The sequence below is a fragment of the Sinocyclocheilus grahami genome, unplaced genomic scaffold, assembly GCF_001515645.1.
Source record: "Sinocyclocheilus grahami isolate Dianchi unplaced genomic scaffold, SAMN03320097.WGS_v1.1 scaffold1281.1, whole genome shotgun sequence".
NCBI lineage: Eukaryota > Metazoa > Chordata > Actinopteri > Cypriniformes > Cyprinidae > Sinocyclocheilus > Sinocyclocheilus grahami.
The window spans coordinates 235,963-252,298 of record NW_015506460.1 but is presented as its reverse complement, the minus strand read 5'-3'; the positions used below and the strand labels follow the sequence as shown (position 1 = coordinate 252,298).

Sequence of the window (16,336 nt, the reverse complement as noted above, 5' to 3'; positions counted from 1 at the left end):
TGAGTCAAGGTCAGGACTAATATCAGGGATTCTGGTCATGCAACTCTGAAAATAATGTTTTGCAACGAATAAATATGGTGACTATGTCATGAGGTACAGGCAAGCAGTAAAACATCAAGGCCCCTCATGTGAAATAACAATAACAAACCTGTTTCATGGCATTTGCTCGATGCGGTTGTGCAAACAAGAGCAAAATGATCTCTGGACATACTTTGAAATTTGTCATCTCGTCCCAGACAAGTAAATAAGAATCAGTCTTTCAACGGCAAACTAAAACACCTCATAAACAGACATGCAATATCAACTAAAGCCTCCATCATATTAAGATTATATTTATTTGAAGGAAATATTAGCAAATCAACTTCAGCTTGGTTAACATTATGAATCTATTTTTGTTGGAAAACATTATAACACTTTACAATTCCATTTGTTAACATTGTGAACTACATTAGTTAACATGACTAACAAGGAAAATATTTTTAAAGCATTTATTAATCTTAGTTAATGTTTAATTCAGCATTACTATCATTTCAGCAAACATTAGCTGACAATGAAAAATATTTACAGTGTGTGTTTTTTTCACATTTTAGTTAATTTAGTTAATTTCAATATTTACAAATACATTACAATCAAAAGTTTGTATTATTTAAAGGACATTAACTGCAACGAACAATGTTTTTAAGCAATATTTTTTACTACTCTAACTAACATTAAAAAAAGATTAATAGGCAACTGCAACAAACGCACTGTTAGTTGCAGCTAACATTAACTAAAGGGACTGTTGTTTTACCATTTTTTACTTTTTATTTATTTATTTATTTTACACTTATCTATTCACAACTGCACGTGAATGCACTTTTTGAAATGTTGAATATGAATCAAAAATGTAATTAGTTATAAATAAACTCCTTTTTGGGCAGTAGATCAAAAGGTCATGATATATCAGTCGGGTGTGTCCAAAGAACCTCAAATTAGATGTGTTTTATTTTATGTCACTTTCTGGTTAGATGCAAAAGCAAAGTCAATCAAAACCTAATTGGAACAAATAGAAATACGTACAGCACCGAATTACCTTCTGCTCTCAAGATGAGCCTTAATGCCTTCCCAAACAAATGTAACACTACAAACGACTCAGCCCAACAGCCTGTTATCTTATCTTCTGTTGACACACATTGAACCTGAACTCAAACACTATGGTGTGTATATTTTCAAGTCATGTTGGTGGACGCCCCCCAATATGTGTGTGAGTAAACAGCAAAGTTACAGTCTACACGTGCCATGGTTTATATCCTGCATAACCTGCATGACTCCAATGACAGCTAGGCCTGTTTCTCTGAATGTATTGCTGAATGGAAAGCACACACTGTATAAGCACAGCCTTTGATGAACGACGACTTCCATTAGTCATAAGAGAGCATAATTATAACACATAAAATTAGGCTTAAACATAATTTTCAATGCATTTCACTTATGATTTCATTTTGAACCGTCAGCTTGACTTCATGTCTGTACCCGCCCCTCACACGAGGGTGAAAAATCATACGAGGCTAAAGAAGGAGGGGGTTGCATAATGCCTCTTTGAAGGGGGTGGAGTATCCAAGTCTTCACATGCTACTACTACCGCTGGCAGAAACTGGGATCGGTAGAAACAGGTAGATTCCAAAGAACAAGGCGTACGCAAACAGAAGCAGTGTTGTTGTTGTTTTTTAATTCATTTTTTCCTTCCTTATTCAATAACTGGATTCATAGGTGTAAACGACTTTAAACGTAAATCTTCAAGAACGAGATGGCAAGAGGAGAGGGCGCAGAGCAGTACTCCAATGCCAGTCTGCTTCAAAAACCCAGCCCAGACGGAATCAAACTGGCAGCAAAGGTAACAAACTGAAAATAATGTATGCTTCCATTCAATTATAAGTTATAGGCTACGTATTTCCCATGCACATGATTCTCCAGCTGAACAGATACATAGTAGCGGCGAGAGCTGATCGACGTGTCATTTTGTCAGGTTGAATTGAGCGCGCACTGCTTGCGACGCGTGGAAATTATAGATTATATAAACGATATTAGACCGATTACACAGGAAATCTCAGGCTGTTCAGCTCCAGAGTAATTTTATCACGTTTCATCACTGGTAAACCGGTGTTAGAATTGACTACTGCTTGTCTGACTGCTCTATTACTAGACGCGTTTTTGTTTTGATGATGATGCTGCTGTGAGAGGTTTGGCATGACATGCAGCGGCACTGTCTCGGTCTCTGTCCGGCGTGGGTAAAATAATTATAATGCTGAAGGTGCTCACCTTCATATTTCTTAATTAAATGACTTATAAAGTAATTTGAAAACCTTGTATGAGACTTAATTTCACAAACAGCGTCAGTGAATCACCGCGCCCACTCACCCTTTCTCTCTCAAAATATGTAAATGTCTTCAAATCACCACACATCGCGTCTGTCTATAAGCGAGCTGCACGCTGCACAGTCGACACAGGAATGGTCACTTGCACTATCGAGCAGAGGCGGACAAAGTACTCAACTCCATTACTTGAGTGAAAGTACAGATACCGCTTGTCAAATATTACTCCATTACAAGTAAAAGTTGTAAAGACAGATTTTTACTTAAGTAAAAGTACAGAAGTACTTGCTTTTAAAAGTACTTAAGTACCAAAAGTAAATTTCATTTTTTATGTCAATGCAATGTCAATGTTTTATTGTCGTAGGCCTACATAATACTTTCAATAATTCTGAAGCAACTTAGAATACATTACACCTGCTGAATAAACTGACTAGCTTGTAGTCAGTGTATTAAGCACCCACAAAAGCAGGATGGTAGTGATCTCACACAGCTCTGACAGTGTGTGCACACATTTATGTGTAGCCATTCAATCACATTTGAACAGAGTGGACAGTGAAATTGCTGTAAATACAGAGTAATTGTAAACAGAGTAAACCTGCTTTAAACCCCAGCGACACAACTGTAGCTGGATAACTTTACAACAGAAACACTGGTTTGACAAAAAAAAAGCAAGACTTATTTAACATCCAAACAAAAAATTTAAATAAAAAAAAAGAAAATAAGAAAGAAAATGTAAAAAAAAATTCTAATCGCTCTCACGGTGCTTGGATGTCACACACAGAACGGTCTGTGCAGTGCTGCTTCAAGTCTAACACCTTTTGTGTTTTATTAGGAGATGCACAACAGTTCTTCTGTGGCTTTATAGGTAATATTTTCAGGTACACAATTTAGCAAAATCAGAAAATATTGTGTGTAATATATACCACAATATTAACTTATTATTATTGAATTGTTGTAAATAAATATCACATTTGCAGCTGGTCAGTGTTAAAAAAATGCTGTGAAATCTCTTCATGTAGCCCTACAAGAGTGATTACTGATAAACTGTCTGAAAAAAAGAAAGTCACGTTTTAGAGAAGAAAAAAAACCACATACTGACTTGCAGAGCTGCTACATAGTAACGACTTTCTACTTCGAGGACCTTGATAGAAATGTAGTGGAGTGAAAAGTACAATATTTGTCTTTCAAATGTAGTGAAGTTAAAGTTATAAGTTCCCAGAAAAAATAATGCTCAAGTAAAGTACTGATACTCAAAAAGTGTACTAAAGTACAATACTCAAGTAAATGTACTTAGTTACTGTCCGCCTCTGCTATCGAGGCAGTGTCACATCGTCACTAAATTTTATAAATTGCATTACTTTTTAATTATTGCCAGTGTTTAACCATTCAGCGCTCGCGCGCTCTCCTGGAGACCGTGCGCTCATGCACACTCGCAGCGCACACACATAATGCCAGGTTCACATTACTCCGTCTGCAGTGCGAATGTGGTGCATATTTTTTCCGCGCTCATGTTAATGGATTAATAAAGCGTGCACAATGCACACGGTTGCGTGTCAACACATATGGCTTTTTGGCTAGGTTTAAAGGGAAAGAGCACTTTTAAATAAACAAGGCAATAATAGATGGCACTCATAGAGGTAGGAAAACAAATTTCTTTATGAACCACAGGATTGCTTGTAATAAAGATTTCAATGCAAAAGGAAAGGCAGTAGAGCTGACTATTTCTGTCAATAGTAAGTTTGTGATAATGTAAGAAAAGTAGTTTAAATGTTTTGCCACTTGCTTGAGCAACTTAATATATAAATCTAGAAGTAAATGCAAAAGTAAAAAGCATTGAATAATGTGTTACTTATATTTATTGTGTTTAAACATGTCTGTGAAAGATTGTATTACTGTACTGTGTAAAAAAAGAATTGCAATGCTGAAAAAGCATTTTCAGTGACAATGTTTGGATTTGAAATCAAAATAATGGATAAATGTTGTGTTTGTGGTAAACAGCCTCAGATCAGTAGCGGACTCCTGTGTGAAAGCTGCTTCTCCTCTCACAAGAGACACCTAAGAGGGGAATTCCCCCCTTTTTCAAAAATGAAATTCAGGCCCTGAATAAATGTCTAAAATTCCTGATTGGAGTATCACTATAAATAGTTATAAATTATAAAAAGAAGGCTTTAAAAAGATCGGTATCGGTGATCGGTATCGGCAGATACTGCTTTATGTGATCGGCCTCAGAAATCCTGATCGGAGCACATTGAGACTGGCTGGAGTCAAAGGGAAAACCTGACATTAGAGGATGGCATCACACTTCCTAGAAATGATCGGTTATCTTGTAGAAAATGCCCTGTTCGACAGCGGTATTTGACTGTTTGGTGTCATTACAAAATCATTGGGTGTTTTATACTTCCTTGACCATTTAGCAACCATATTTACCCCAAAACTGTGTATTTGCATCACAAACAATGTTAGTATGTGGTCCAGGATTAATGAAAGCCAAACTCATGCAACATGCCAACAGATCCTCTATTAACAGTCCTTAGTGAAGTAGCTGGCAGAGAATTGTTCTCTGTTTCTGCTACAATAGCTCTGTTGCACTGTATCCGTGTCAGTTGGACACTTCCATAGAACTATAAACCAGTGTCTTCATTCCATGACGTTGGACTGTTAAGGTTGTCCAGATGTCCTTTAACATGAGCAGGGGGCATTGAGGGGACACCATGTGCAATAAAGCCAAAAGTAGTTCTTCACAACTTTAATTGTTTATTTTTGAAGGATGCATGTGACAAACACTCATCTGTTACTGACTAATGTATATGAAGTCACCAAACTAAAAATGAGAAAAGTGTCGAGTTCATATTTGAACCTCTATCCCTATCTGAGCCACTTGAAATTTGCTGATCTGCCGTGAGTAGATGTACTGTACTGATATTAATCAGAGAACGCTGCCTATCTCATCTAACTGTGTTCAGTGGTATTTCTGCTTGAGGGCTCATATCCTGACCCAAATATCAGTAGCTAGCCAGCTGTATTGAGAATAAGGTTATGTTTGAATTAGAACCAAACAGCAAGTCAAGCAGAAATGCATATTGTTAGCATAATTAAAACCAGCGCTTGTCTCAGAGTGGAAATCCTAGCCATTCAACAGCTTAAGCCAAATTACAAGCGTGTCTGGCCACCGTGTGCTTATTTACACTACAGTTAGGTTAGTTTGAATCCCTGCTGAGACACTGTGAACTCAGTATGACTTTAGCATCTGTACTATATTATTAATTATTTGGTGTGTCTTTTTATGAATGTCTTAATGCATATCTTGTTTCTTCCTTTTTTTTCTTTTTTTAATAGTGTGAATCAAGGAGCCGGTTGTCAGTATGCAACAAGTTGTGTTATGCCATTGGAGGAGCACCATATCAGATAACGGGATGTGCAATCGGCTTCTTCCTTCAGATCTACCTGCTGGACGTTGCTTTGGTGAGTGAAACTGTGTGATTGATTTTTACTAATAACATCTTAATCATATGGATCAATCAACTGATTCATCATACTATGAATTTTAATTTTAATTGACTGTCTGTGCTTAACCTTTTTATGGCACTTTCCATGAATGTGGTACACTTGGTGTCCCATTACTTTTTTGTGTGTGTAAAAACCATACATTCAACAAGTTATTATATAGCATAAAATTAATCTAGAATAACACATAAGCAGTTTTAAACACAAAATTTCACAGCAAATAATTTGGACCTGTGTCGCCTCAGAGGTCTTGATGATCTCGACTGTATACAATAATTTAAATCAATCAATTTCTGTTGAATTGAAGTCACTGAATTAAAAATAAAATCAATTATAAACTAATGTTAATGACCAAGGCACAATATTAAGATGGAAGATGAGTGAATAATCTGAAATTTTATGAATATTGTTGCTTTGGGTGCATTCGTCAAAGACAAACCTCATGGAAAATGGATAGAAAACAAAACGTATATTTTTATTACCCATGTAATATTTAGTTCAACCTCCGAAGGATGCCATTTTTGTGAACAAGAACTTCCTCATACTAACCGTCTTTTCAAAATCTTGTCCTATTTTGAATTCGTGGAAAGTGAAGATCAGATTGACTGATCAGATTGAATGTAGAATCTGATTGCGATCCTCAGAGGGCAGCGGGTTTCTTTACTCCCTCTGCTCACATAGTCAGAGGCAACAAGTACAGTCACAAAAGGGAAATTTGTACTGGAAAATGAATAGATATGCAAAGGTCTTTCATGCCATTAACTTTTGGGGAGCTACTGTAATCTTGGCAGGCTGATTGGCCAGATTAAAGAGTCTGAATAGGATTGTTCTAATAGCCTTCAGTGTTTATCATGTAACCACTGACTACAGAAGACAGGTTCCCAGTGTGAGTTCTGCTAATGTGTTTAATCCCATAATTAACAGTTATTCCTACAATACACAATGTCAGCATGAAGCACTCAATCTGTGCAACAATTCAGAGTCCTCCAGAAGTTTAACAAGTGTGTTGTACTGGAAGTAAAACTGTTTCAACTGAGTAACTCCATTTGCCTGTCATGTGGTGTATGATCTCATGTATCTCAAGGTCATTGAGCAGGCCTCATGTGCTGCTCCTCCTGATCTCTGTAAAAAGTAGTTGTAGTTTACATGCTGCCTAGTCTTCTAAATGGTATAAATATTTGTAAATTTATCGTGTGAAGTCATATCTGCAACTGATATGTTGTGGTGAGTATTTTTTCTTTATCACCAATATAAATAAGTAATATTAAGCAGAACTTTTTACTGTTTTAAAAAGTTTACTTCTCTTTCTTTTCACTTTTTTCATGTTGGTATTTCATCTATTGGTTTGAGTTATTTAGTCCATTCTGATGCTGAATAAAAGTTTTTGGAAAACGCTCAACCTGTGATGTGTGTTTTAGGTAAGATGATGACATGCTGGTCTTTCTCTTTTCTTGATAGTTGGACCCATTTTATGCCTCCATCATCTTGTTTGTGGGTCGAGCATGGGATGCCATCACAGACCCTACGGTGGGCTTTCTAGTCAGCCGGAGTCCCTGGACCAGATTTGGACGAATGATGCCCTGGTAAGTCTTTCTTCACCTGCAGTTTCACTGGATTTCTCCAATGCTTTACTGTCTAGTAATCCAGTGCTTTACTCTCCTGAGCAATCTTTCACATTAAACATTGAACAAGACTCAGAATTGTCTTGTTTAAGGAGCAAGTTGCCTGTAGTAACTGTCTACTTGATTAGTTTTACAATTCTACCCTCCACTAACTCCTCTGTTCCATTTAAAATGTGGTCCAATTGAATCTCTCTGCTCCGTCACTTGCTTTGTTTTCTGACCCATTTCTCTGTCATTGTGAAATGTCAGGAGGTGTAGTCTTTAAGTGAGACAGCCAAGTGTATCTGGTGATGTTTCTAAGTCAGAGGACGCTTGTGGGTTAAGTGAAGTCCCCTGAACTCTCATGGGGGGTTGAGGGGTGTGATGGGCGGGGGGCTGGATACACCACAGTAGCTTTGCCTTCGGCCAATTTGCATTTTCAGCCAGCCGGTCTGATTTCTACATCACATGCATAAGTAAACCACTTAATCCGTGTCATGTCAACAAGAAATGCTTGCCATTCAGCAACAACAAATTATATGCAAGTTAAATGGTTCTCTTTCTTAACTAGTGTTGCTGATGCTATATGGAGGCAAATATGCTTAAGTAAACAACATTTGGTCCAAAACTAGCTACCGAGTGACGCCATAATTTAAGTTAAATTTAAACTTACTCACTGTGGTGTAGTTTTATTTTTCATTAGGTTAAATATTACTTCTAGCAAAAACCAAATCACTATATTTAGACCATATGCACTGAATGTTGGTAATTTGATTGCAAAAACTGCAAACCTCATAGAAAATGAATAGAAATTTAATAACTAATACTGCATTTAGTTTGACCCCCTGGGCTTGGTGACCAGTGTTTTTCTGAAGATTCAGCACATCCTTTGTCTGATGAACAGCTCTTTCCCACAACATAAAACTGAAAAATGGAAACTTTGCGGCTAGTGACCCTTAACCCTGCGATCACACAAGCGTTATCTGTAGTGACAGTGATGCCCGCGGCGATGGAGGTGTCTGCTTTAGAGAATGCTTGTGTGGTTCTCTACACAATGAAGGCTTTCGGGATTGATGAAAAAGTCTTATTGGGTTTTGACACAAATGAAGCAAATAACCAGTTTAACATTTCTTAGCTGGTGTTCTCAGCCTCAGAAAATAGGCGATCAGGCTAACATCAAAAGCACCTGTACAAGGTTTACTTTCTCAGTCTTATTTTCCAAATGATGGTTGGTTTGAAGAGTGCTGTGGTGGCTACACTTCTTCAAGTCCTCAGAAGTACGAGGTCACTATTTGTATGAATAATTGGGAAACCACAACGAGGAAGTGATGGGAACGGGGGGGGGGGGTGTGCGTCTGCTTTCTAACTGGACACGGGGCATGTGAAGGAATCTGGTAGGAAGCTGGTGAGAACGTTCTGCCCTAATGAGCTCATTTCAGTGACGCTGGATCTGAGCAAGACGGTTGTATCCTCTCAGGGAGGTGTGATTACAAGATCCCTAGTGACGCCCAGATTTGTGCTGTGATGTCACTTGGGAGCACATGAGACAGGTTTGTGGGTGTAGTTATGGGTATATGAGGGAGAGAGGGGACTTTTTTCTCCCCTAACTATCCCCGTGGAGAAACATATGGACCATAAGCCTGTATAATAAAATTTTCACGATGCTTGATCACATGCAATATTAATAGTCACAAGCGAGTTATGCTATCATAATCCTGAAAGGGAATTCATTGCAAAGGTTAGACCCATTTTCAATGGTAAATTAGTAAATGACATGAGCTGAAATACTGGGTAACTGTAAAGAAAATGTCAATATTTGAACACGTGATAATCTTTCATAAACCGTAAATAATTTTCAAGGCAACATAAACCATAAAAAGACAATCAGAGTCAGAAGGGATAAGAGCGTCTCTGATCTTCTGTAATCCATGGGATATTTTCTGTCTATAAGCGACTCATGTTGTGTGGATTGAATTCCGCAAATGGCATAAATAACACAACATTTGTCTTGTTCTGCCGGGCTCAGAAGGAAGACTCCCCTTTTTTCGTGCTGCATGCCTTGGGGGTTGGGGGGTGTATGCAAAATGCGGAAGCTCTTGAGTAGTCCAACCCACAACACACCACCTCTGTCATCCAATCAGAGTGAGAGGGAGGCAGACCACATCTGCTACAAGTCTAAAGCCAGCATACTGGGGTTATTTTAGTTCAAATGGCAGCCTTGCTGGTAGAGTGAGATTTGTTACTATTTTGAACTGTTAACTAGTTGCACCTTTTTGCTACACATGTGCACATTTGTGCAGTCAGGGCTTTTTCTTGCTCTGATTTAATATTTTAATTCAAATTACAAACAGATACAAGAAACTGTTGATAAATCTAAAATATATGCAATTTATTTTCATAACAAATATGTTTTAATAGAGTGAAGAGATTATATTGTATAATAGTATTATACCCTAGTATAATAGTGGGATAAAATATGGTAGTGTAATATAGGTCAAAACGGCTGTCAAAGGAGTTTTGTAGTTTTTAGTTCCCAGGATATTCCCGTCAGATCAGGTGATTTAAAATGCACTTCAATAACCCTCAATCAAGCAAGCTCAGTCCTACCTTTATGTTCTATTAGGTTTGTATAGACAAATATTTATTTGTTTAATGCATGCAAAGCATTATTGAATTAGCCAGAATATTTAATAAACAAACAGAAAGGGGGTGGAGAGGGGCGTGGAACGTACTGACTGAATACAAACAATTACTTTCTGCCTAAATTAGTGGAAATTTTTCCATAAACCATTCAGTTCTATGACGTGTAACGCACCTGAAATGGTATTTCCTTGTACAGATGCTTCAGATTAAGAGCAGACTTGTACTTACACTACAGCATCCTGTTGGCCACAATGGTCACTGAACAAATACAGGAAGTTATCTCATCTCTCATCATCTCTAGTTAAAGAAGAGAGGGAACAGAAAAGACAGGTTTGGTGCTTGACAAGGTTCAATGATATAACACCTAGTAAACTTCATCTATATGTACCTGATCCCAAACCCGTTTATCATCATGGGGAACCAGAATACCAATCTAGTTATACTTAATTTTTTACCTTTTGTACCTTTCTTCTAATCTCATATCTTTTCCATGCAGGATTTTGCTGTCTACCCCATTTGCCGTGCTATGCTATTTCCTCATCTGGTACGTGCCATCTGTTGAGCAAGGCAGGATTGTTTGGTACCTGATCTTCTACTGCTCCTTCCAAACATTACAGACAGTGAGTAACCCTCTTTTTATGACCACAAATTGTAGCCTGTATTCCTCATAATTTCATTTAACCGTTGGCTTTGACTTTTTCCCAAAAAACAGTGCTTCCACGTACCGTATTCTGCACTTACCATGTTTATCAGCACGGAGCAGAAGGAGAGGGATTCGGCCACAGCCTACCGTGAGTTTCAATGCATCTCCAGCTAGATATGTCCACTGTTTTGAATTTCACAGCTAACTGCTCATCTCTTATCTCAGGAATGACTGTTGAGGTTTTGGGCACGCTCATTGGCACTGCTGTTCAAGGACAGATTGTGGGAATGGCTAACGCTCCTTGTATCAGCACCGGTGAGGAGTTGAACTCCACAGATCTGCTGGCGGCTTCCACGGTCAACATCACTGGACCTCATGCTTCACTGGAGCATCTGGTAAGGATTTTTTTCTTTTAAGTTTGATTAAATTAAAATTCTTGCTATACTGGTGTTAAATGCCTGGTATCATATGGTTCCCACAGAGAAATGCTTACATGATCGCATCTGGTGTCATCTGCTCCATTTATGTCGTCTGTGCCATGGTCTTGTTCCTTGGTGTGAAAGAACAAAAAGGTAAGCGTTACTAATACCGCAAAGACACATTATTACAAATGAAATTGTATGTAATTAAACTTGCACTTCTGTTAAAAAATTTGGGGTCGGAGTCTGTTATGCTCACCAATGCTGCATTTATTTGGTCAAAAATAAAGTAAAAATTGTAATGTTGTAAAATATTATTATAATATAAAATAACTGTTTTCTATTTGAAAATATTTTAAATTGTAATTTATTCCTGTGATGCAAAGCTGAATTTTCAGCATCATTAATCCAGTCTTAAGTGTCACATGATCCTTCAGAAATCTCTCTAATATGCTGATTTGATGTAGAAAACAGTTGTGCTGCTTAATATTTTGTGGAAACTGATACATTACCCTTTTTCTTTCAATTGAATAGAAAGTTCAAAAGAACCGTCTCTATATTTGAAATAGAATCTTTTGCAACATTGTAAGTGTGTTTAAAAAAAATCTTACTGACCCCAGACTTTTGAACGGTAGTATAGCTTCTTTCTTAAAGACCTTATGATATCATAATTTTATGCTTTTAAGCGGTTAGCTGTTAGGTCTTCTAATATGCTGGTAAAAAGATTAAACTTCTCTAGAAATACACATTTAAAATTCATGCAAGTATAAATGCTGGAAATTTAACAAAATTGTGATGACACATGCTGCACAACACTGATTTTTGTCCAATCCAATGCTCTCCAAAACGAGTCCCTACATCTGAAACTGACGACTGAACTGAACTGAAACAGCAAATCGTAGTTCATGGCTGTGATGTAACTAAAGCCTATTGGCTGTCTTAAAACAGGGAAATGATCCATTCACTATCTCTCGCCCAAACGTTCTGTTTCAGTGAGAAAAGTGTGTACACTGTAAATCTCATGTGGTTGCTTGCAGATGTATCCGGGTTTTTCCACACAGCTCGAGTTTCTTTGAGTCAGTAGTTGGCCCACAAGCTGAGCTCAGCTGGCCGCAGGGAAATGCCAGTGTATAAGCTTAGCAGGGTGATTAGCTTTCACAGAGAGGGCTGTCTAAATGGGGCTCATGGTAAATGGTGTTCTCTAGAGTAGTTCATTTTGAACCCAAATATTGAGACTTAACATGCAGACCTCAGTAGTCTGTTGTAAGGAAAATCAAGCACAGTACTGGCTCATCGTCACACCTCATTTGTGGATTTTTCATGCTCAACGCTTAGAAATGAAAGTGTACGAGCAATTAAACAACATACTTTTTGGCAGATTCTTTGTCATGCAATGCAATGCATTTCGGCAGCTAATCAAAATGTATACGGTTGTGTGCAGCAATTTCCTTCATTTTGATTTTTTAGAAAGTCAACACCTGAAAATTGGTGGGGGAAAAAAAAATCTTACAGCAAGCTAGTCTCTTCCCCACTGCTCTGATATTTATTACTTTTAATGTAGCACCATTAATTGTCATTTGTTTCCATCATCTCATCTTGCCTCTCTCTTCTTTTTGACAGAGACCTGCAGGGTTAGGACTGAGCCCATGTCATTCTTTCAGGGCATTCGTATGGTGATGGGCCACGGTCCCTATGCCAAGCTGGTCATGGGCTTCCTCTTCACCTCTCTGGCTTTTATGGTGAGTTCTTATACAAATGATACACTCATTTCATGTTAAGCTATGGTCACCACCAGCCGTTTGGGTTGTCTAAGCTGTGACCGCCATGGACGAGCACTGTTGCCTTTGGCGATCGCTTTATTTGTTAGGTTTTGGTAATGTGTCTTTACTGTGCAGCTTATTATTTCTATAAACATTTATTGCAGCTTCTGGAAGGAAACTTTGCACTGTTTTGTAGCTACACCCTTGGCTTTAGAAACGACTTCCAAAACATCCTTCTCGTCATTATGGTAAGCAAACTAAATGTCTCTTTTTTTGTTTTAAATTATAAATGTATTTTAAATGGGCTTTTTGAATACTAAAAGACTATATGACTCTGTATGGTCTGTAAAGATAGGTGAGGTTTCATTATGGAGTGACTGACAATGACATTTTGAACAAAATGTACAAAAGGAAAGTACTTAATGGGTTACATAATACATTTGGGCTGATCATCTGAACAGACTAGTGCAGGGATCCTCAAATCTGGCCCACAAGATCCACTTTCCTGCAGAGTTTAGCTCTAACCCTAATCAAACACACCTGAGCATGCTAATCAATGTCTTCAGGATCATTAGAAAATCACAGGTAGGTGAGTTTGATCAGGGTTGCAGCTAATCTCTGCAGCGCATTGGCCCTCCAGAGCAAGATTTGAGGAACCCTGGACTAGTGTTTCCAGAAATATATTGCACCTTATCCAACCCACAACTCATTGCTTTTACCCATGAAATGCTTTAGTATCGCAGAAAAGTTGTCAATCAACAACTAGATTATTGTTTAAGGAAGACAAAGTTGTTCAAAACCCAGATTCCTTTAAGAATTCATGTTCAATAAGAGAGTATTATTGTAGTCATTTAAAACCCAGTCTGCTGACTTTTTTTCTTCAAACTACAATAACCCTTGTTCAGGGAACTATAACTGCAGATGCATGAATAGAACGTTTTCAGGCATTGTCCTAGATATGATACAAAACATTCCAGTATTGTTGTCGGGAAGGTGTGTTAGGAAGCATTCTTATTAATGGGAACGGGTGTGAACACAGACAGGTTCAATTCTTTGTCAGAAACCTAATCTTAGCTAATGCCGTTTGCACGCATTATCAGTCACGAAAACCATCTCGCAGTGCAGTGCTTTTTCTGTATTACAGACAGATCTCTCTATAGGCATTGATCATCAAAAAAAAATTTATATTTGAAAAAATTTTGTCTTTCAAATCATCACCATGCGGCGTGACCAACATATAGACAAAAACGAAAACTCTTTTTAAACCTGCACACTTAGTCGTCTTTGAGCCAATCCTATTTTAATTTCCTCTATTTCAGCTCTCCGCCACGCTTGCTATCCCATTTTGGCAGTGGTTCCTCACTAAATTTGGCAAGAAGACTGCCGTGTATATTGGGACTACAGTAAGTATTGGCAGCGGCACACAACCCTTCAATTAATTCCACTAACTGACCAAACAGCGGCTTCTTCTGGTCTGTCATCTACTGTAATTGAGGTTTTTGATTCCTGTTACTGATGGTTTATATTCTCTTTGCAGTCTGTGGTGCCTTTCCTGGTCTCCGTCATCTTGGTGCCAAGCAATCTTATTGTGACATACATTGTGTCCTTTGCCGCTGGAGTCAGTGTTGCAGCGGCCTTCCTTCTGCCATGGTAAGCACCTGACAATTGTACAAATGTATATGCACTTCCAGATTTGGTGCACTTATTTCATGGAGTGCGTTTTCCTGTATGCTCAGGTCCATGCTCCCCGACGTTGTGGATGATTTTAAAGTTCAAAATCCTGAATCTCAAGGCCATGAAGCCATCTTCTACTCCTTCTATGTGTTCTTCACCAAGTTTGCATCTGGAGTTTCCTTGGGGGTCTCAACTCTTAGTCTTGAGTAAGTTTTACGGTCTTGTACACGAAATACCGGCTCTTAAAGTTGGATTATAGTCTGCATGATCCAATAAGCCCGGCCTTTTGTTTTACTTTTACTGTATGAGAATCAGTCTGGCCTCCTGACCTTCAGATATAATGCGATTAGCGCTGCTCTTATGGGTCTTTTGGGTTTGTAGACATGACCATGTAGGATAGTGTTTTAATGTGAAATTCAGTGATCAGTCATGAGGTTGGATTTATCTGGATGAACGTTAATAACATATTAATCTCTCGTTTCTTCTCTTTCAAACAGTTTTGCTGGCTATGTGACGAGAGGTTGCACGCAACCCGCCGAAGTCGATTTAACCTTGAAGATCCTGGTATCTCCTGCTCCGATAGTCTTGATCATTATTGGGCTGCTAATATTCATCTCATATCCAATCAACGAGGAAAAGAGACAAGGCAACCGCAAACTACTTAATGAACAACGGTAAAGTCACCTATTGATTTTAACAGTCTTCCAGTCGCATGTTTTGCTTAAAGATGTTAAGCCTGCTCAACATTCTTGAAATCTATAAATTAACACGGTACTTTTAAACCTCTAAAGCTGATTAAACGGCATTCTTGTAATTTAAAAAAATCTATATTTAGGCTAACTGTTTCCTGTGTGACTCCTTTTCAGAGAAAATGAGATTGACTCAGAAACAGACTCCACTGAGCTCAATGTGGTTTAAGAGCACCGGAAACCTAAACTGGACATCGTGCCATTTGTGTCACATCAACAGAGATAAAACAAACCGAGCGGATGCTTTGAACCAACCATGCTGCCTTGTGGCTGAAAACTTCCACCCATATCACCCCTACACAACCACAAATCAACTTGAAACATAGCCTTTTTCCAGCTCAATTTCAAAGTGCCTTGCCATTTCCAGTTGCAAGTGCTAATGGATGCTAGAAACGTTTCCCTGAGTTGCACAAAACCGAAAGGCAGGCTTGTGTGTGTCGCCAGTATTTGTGCTGCTCGCTGGTATAGGATCTCAAAGCGGTGTCCAAAAAAAGCCAGCTTTTGATAAGCACACTTCTAAAGTGCCCTAAAAAATGATCTGAGGTGGGACATGTCTACCGTAAGATGAAACTTGAAACACTTAATAACGTTTTTAGGTGCTAAAACCAAAAATGTATTTCAATCACGATTGAAAGGTACATTTTGGGAGGAATATCTGTGAAACTGTACACAACGTGAGTAATATTTGTATATAATTTAATATTTATAAATGCTTTTGTGCATCTAACTGGAAAAGCAAACTTGAGGGACCTGAGAGGAGTTTGATTACATCAAATTTCAGTATTGCGCACAGAAGGTTATTGTTTATTTCTTGTATTACTTTCCTTCACGTACCCATTCGATTATGTTCCTTTTCACCTGTGTCTGCTCTCTCGGGGTGTACTCTTTCAGAGAGATGCGCTGAAGGCGAAACATACAAATTTGGTCCCTCAACACCTTCAGATGATATGGGTACACACTGTGGATGAAAAGTGCTGCTGACAACTGAAGCT

The 16,336-nt window shown here is 38.2% G+C and overlaps 1 protein-coding gene across 2 annotated transcripts in view; it reads left to right on the top strand.

Moving 5' to 3' along the window:
* Positions 1-1,571: 1,571 nt before the first annotated feature.
* The window catches only part of LOC107568806 (sodium-dependent lysophosphatidylcholine symporter 1-B-like), a 15,672-nt gene continuing 907 nt past the window's right edge, over positions 1,572-16,336 (top strand). Inside the window, exons 1-15 of one of the 2 annotated variants that reach the window (XM_016254796.1) lie at positions 1,572-1,652; positions 1,750-1,873; positions 5,688-5,813; positions 7,314-7,438; positions 10,596-10,719; positions 10,812-10,890; positions 10,968-11,137; positions 11,224-11,314; positions 12,782-12,900; positions 13,086-13,169; positions 14,241-14,324; positions 14,459-14,571; positions 14,658-14,801; positions 15,093-15,269; positions 15,462-16,336. The exon at positions 15,462-16,336 is cut by the window's right edge and continues 907 nt beyond it. In XM_016254796.1, coding sequence (XP_016110282.1) covers positions 1,787-1,873; positions 5,688-5,813; positions 7,314-7,438; positions 10,596-10,719; positions 10,812-10,890; positions 10,968-11,137; positions 11,224-11,314; positions 12,782-12,900; positions 13,086-13,169; positions 14,241-14,324; positions 14,459-14,571; positions 14,658-14,801; positions 15,093-15,269; positions 15,462-15,513 — 1,575 coding nt within the window. In that variant the 5' untranslated portion in view covers positions 1,572-1,652; positions 1,750-1,786 and the 3' untranslated portion in view covers positions 15,514-16,336. Of the gene's footprint in view, positions 1,874-5,687; positions 5,814-7,313; positions 7,439-10,595; positions 10,720-10,811; positions 10,891-10,967; positions 11,138-11,223; positions 11,315-12,781; positions 12,901-13,085; positions 13,170-14,240; positions 14,325-14,458; positions 14,572-14,657; positions 14,802-15,092; positions 15,270-15,461 lie in introns of both variants that reach the window. The other variant, XM_016254795.1, reaches the window with a different exon arrangement.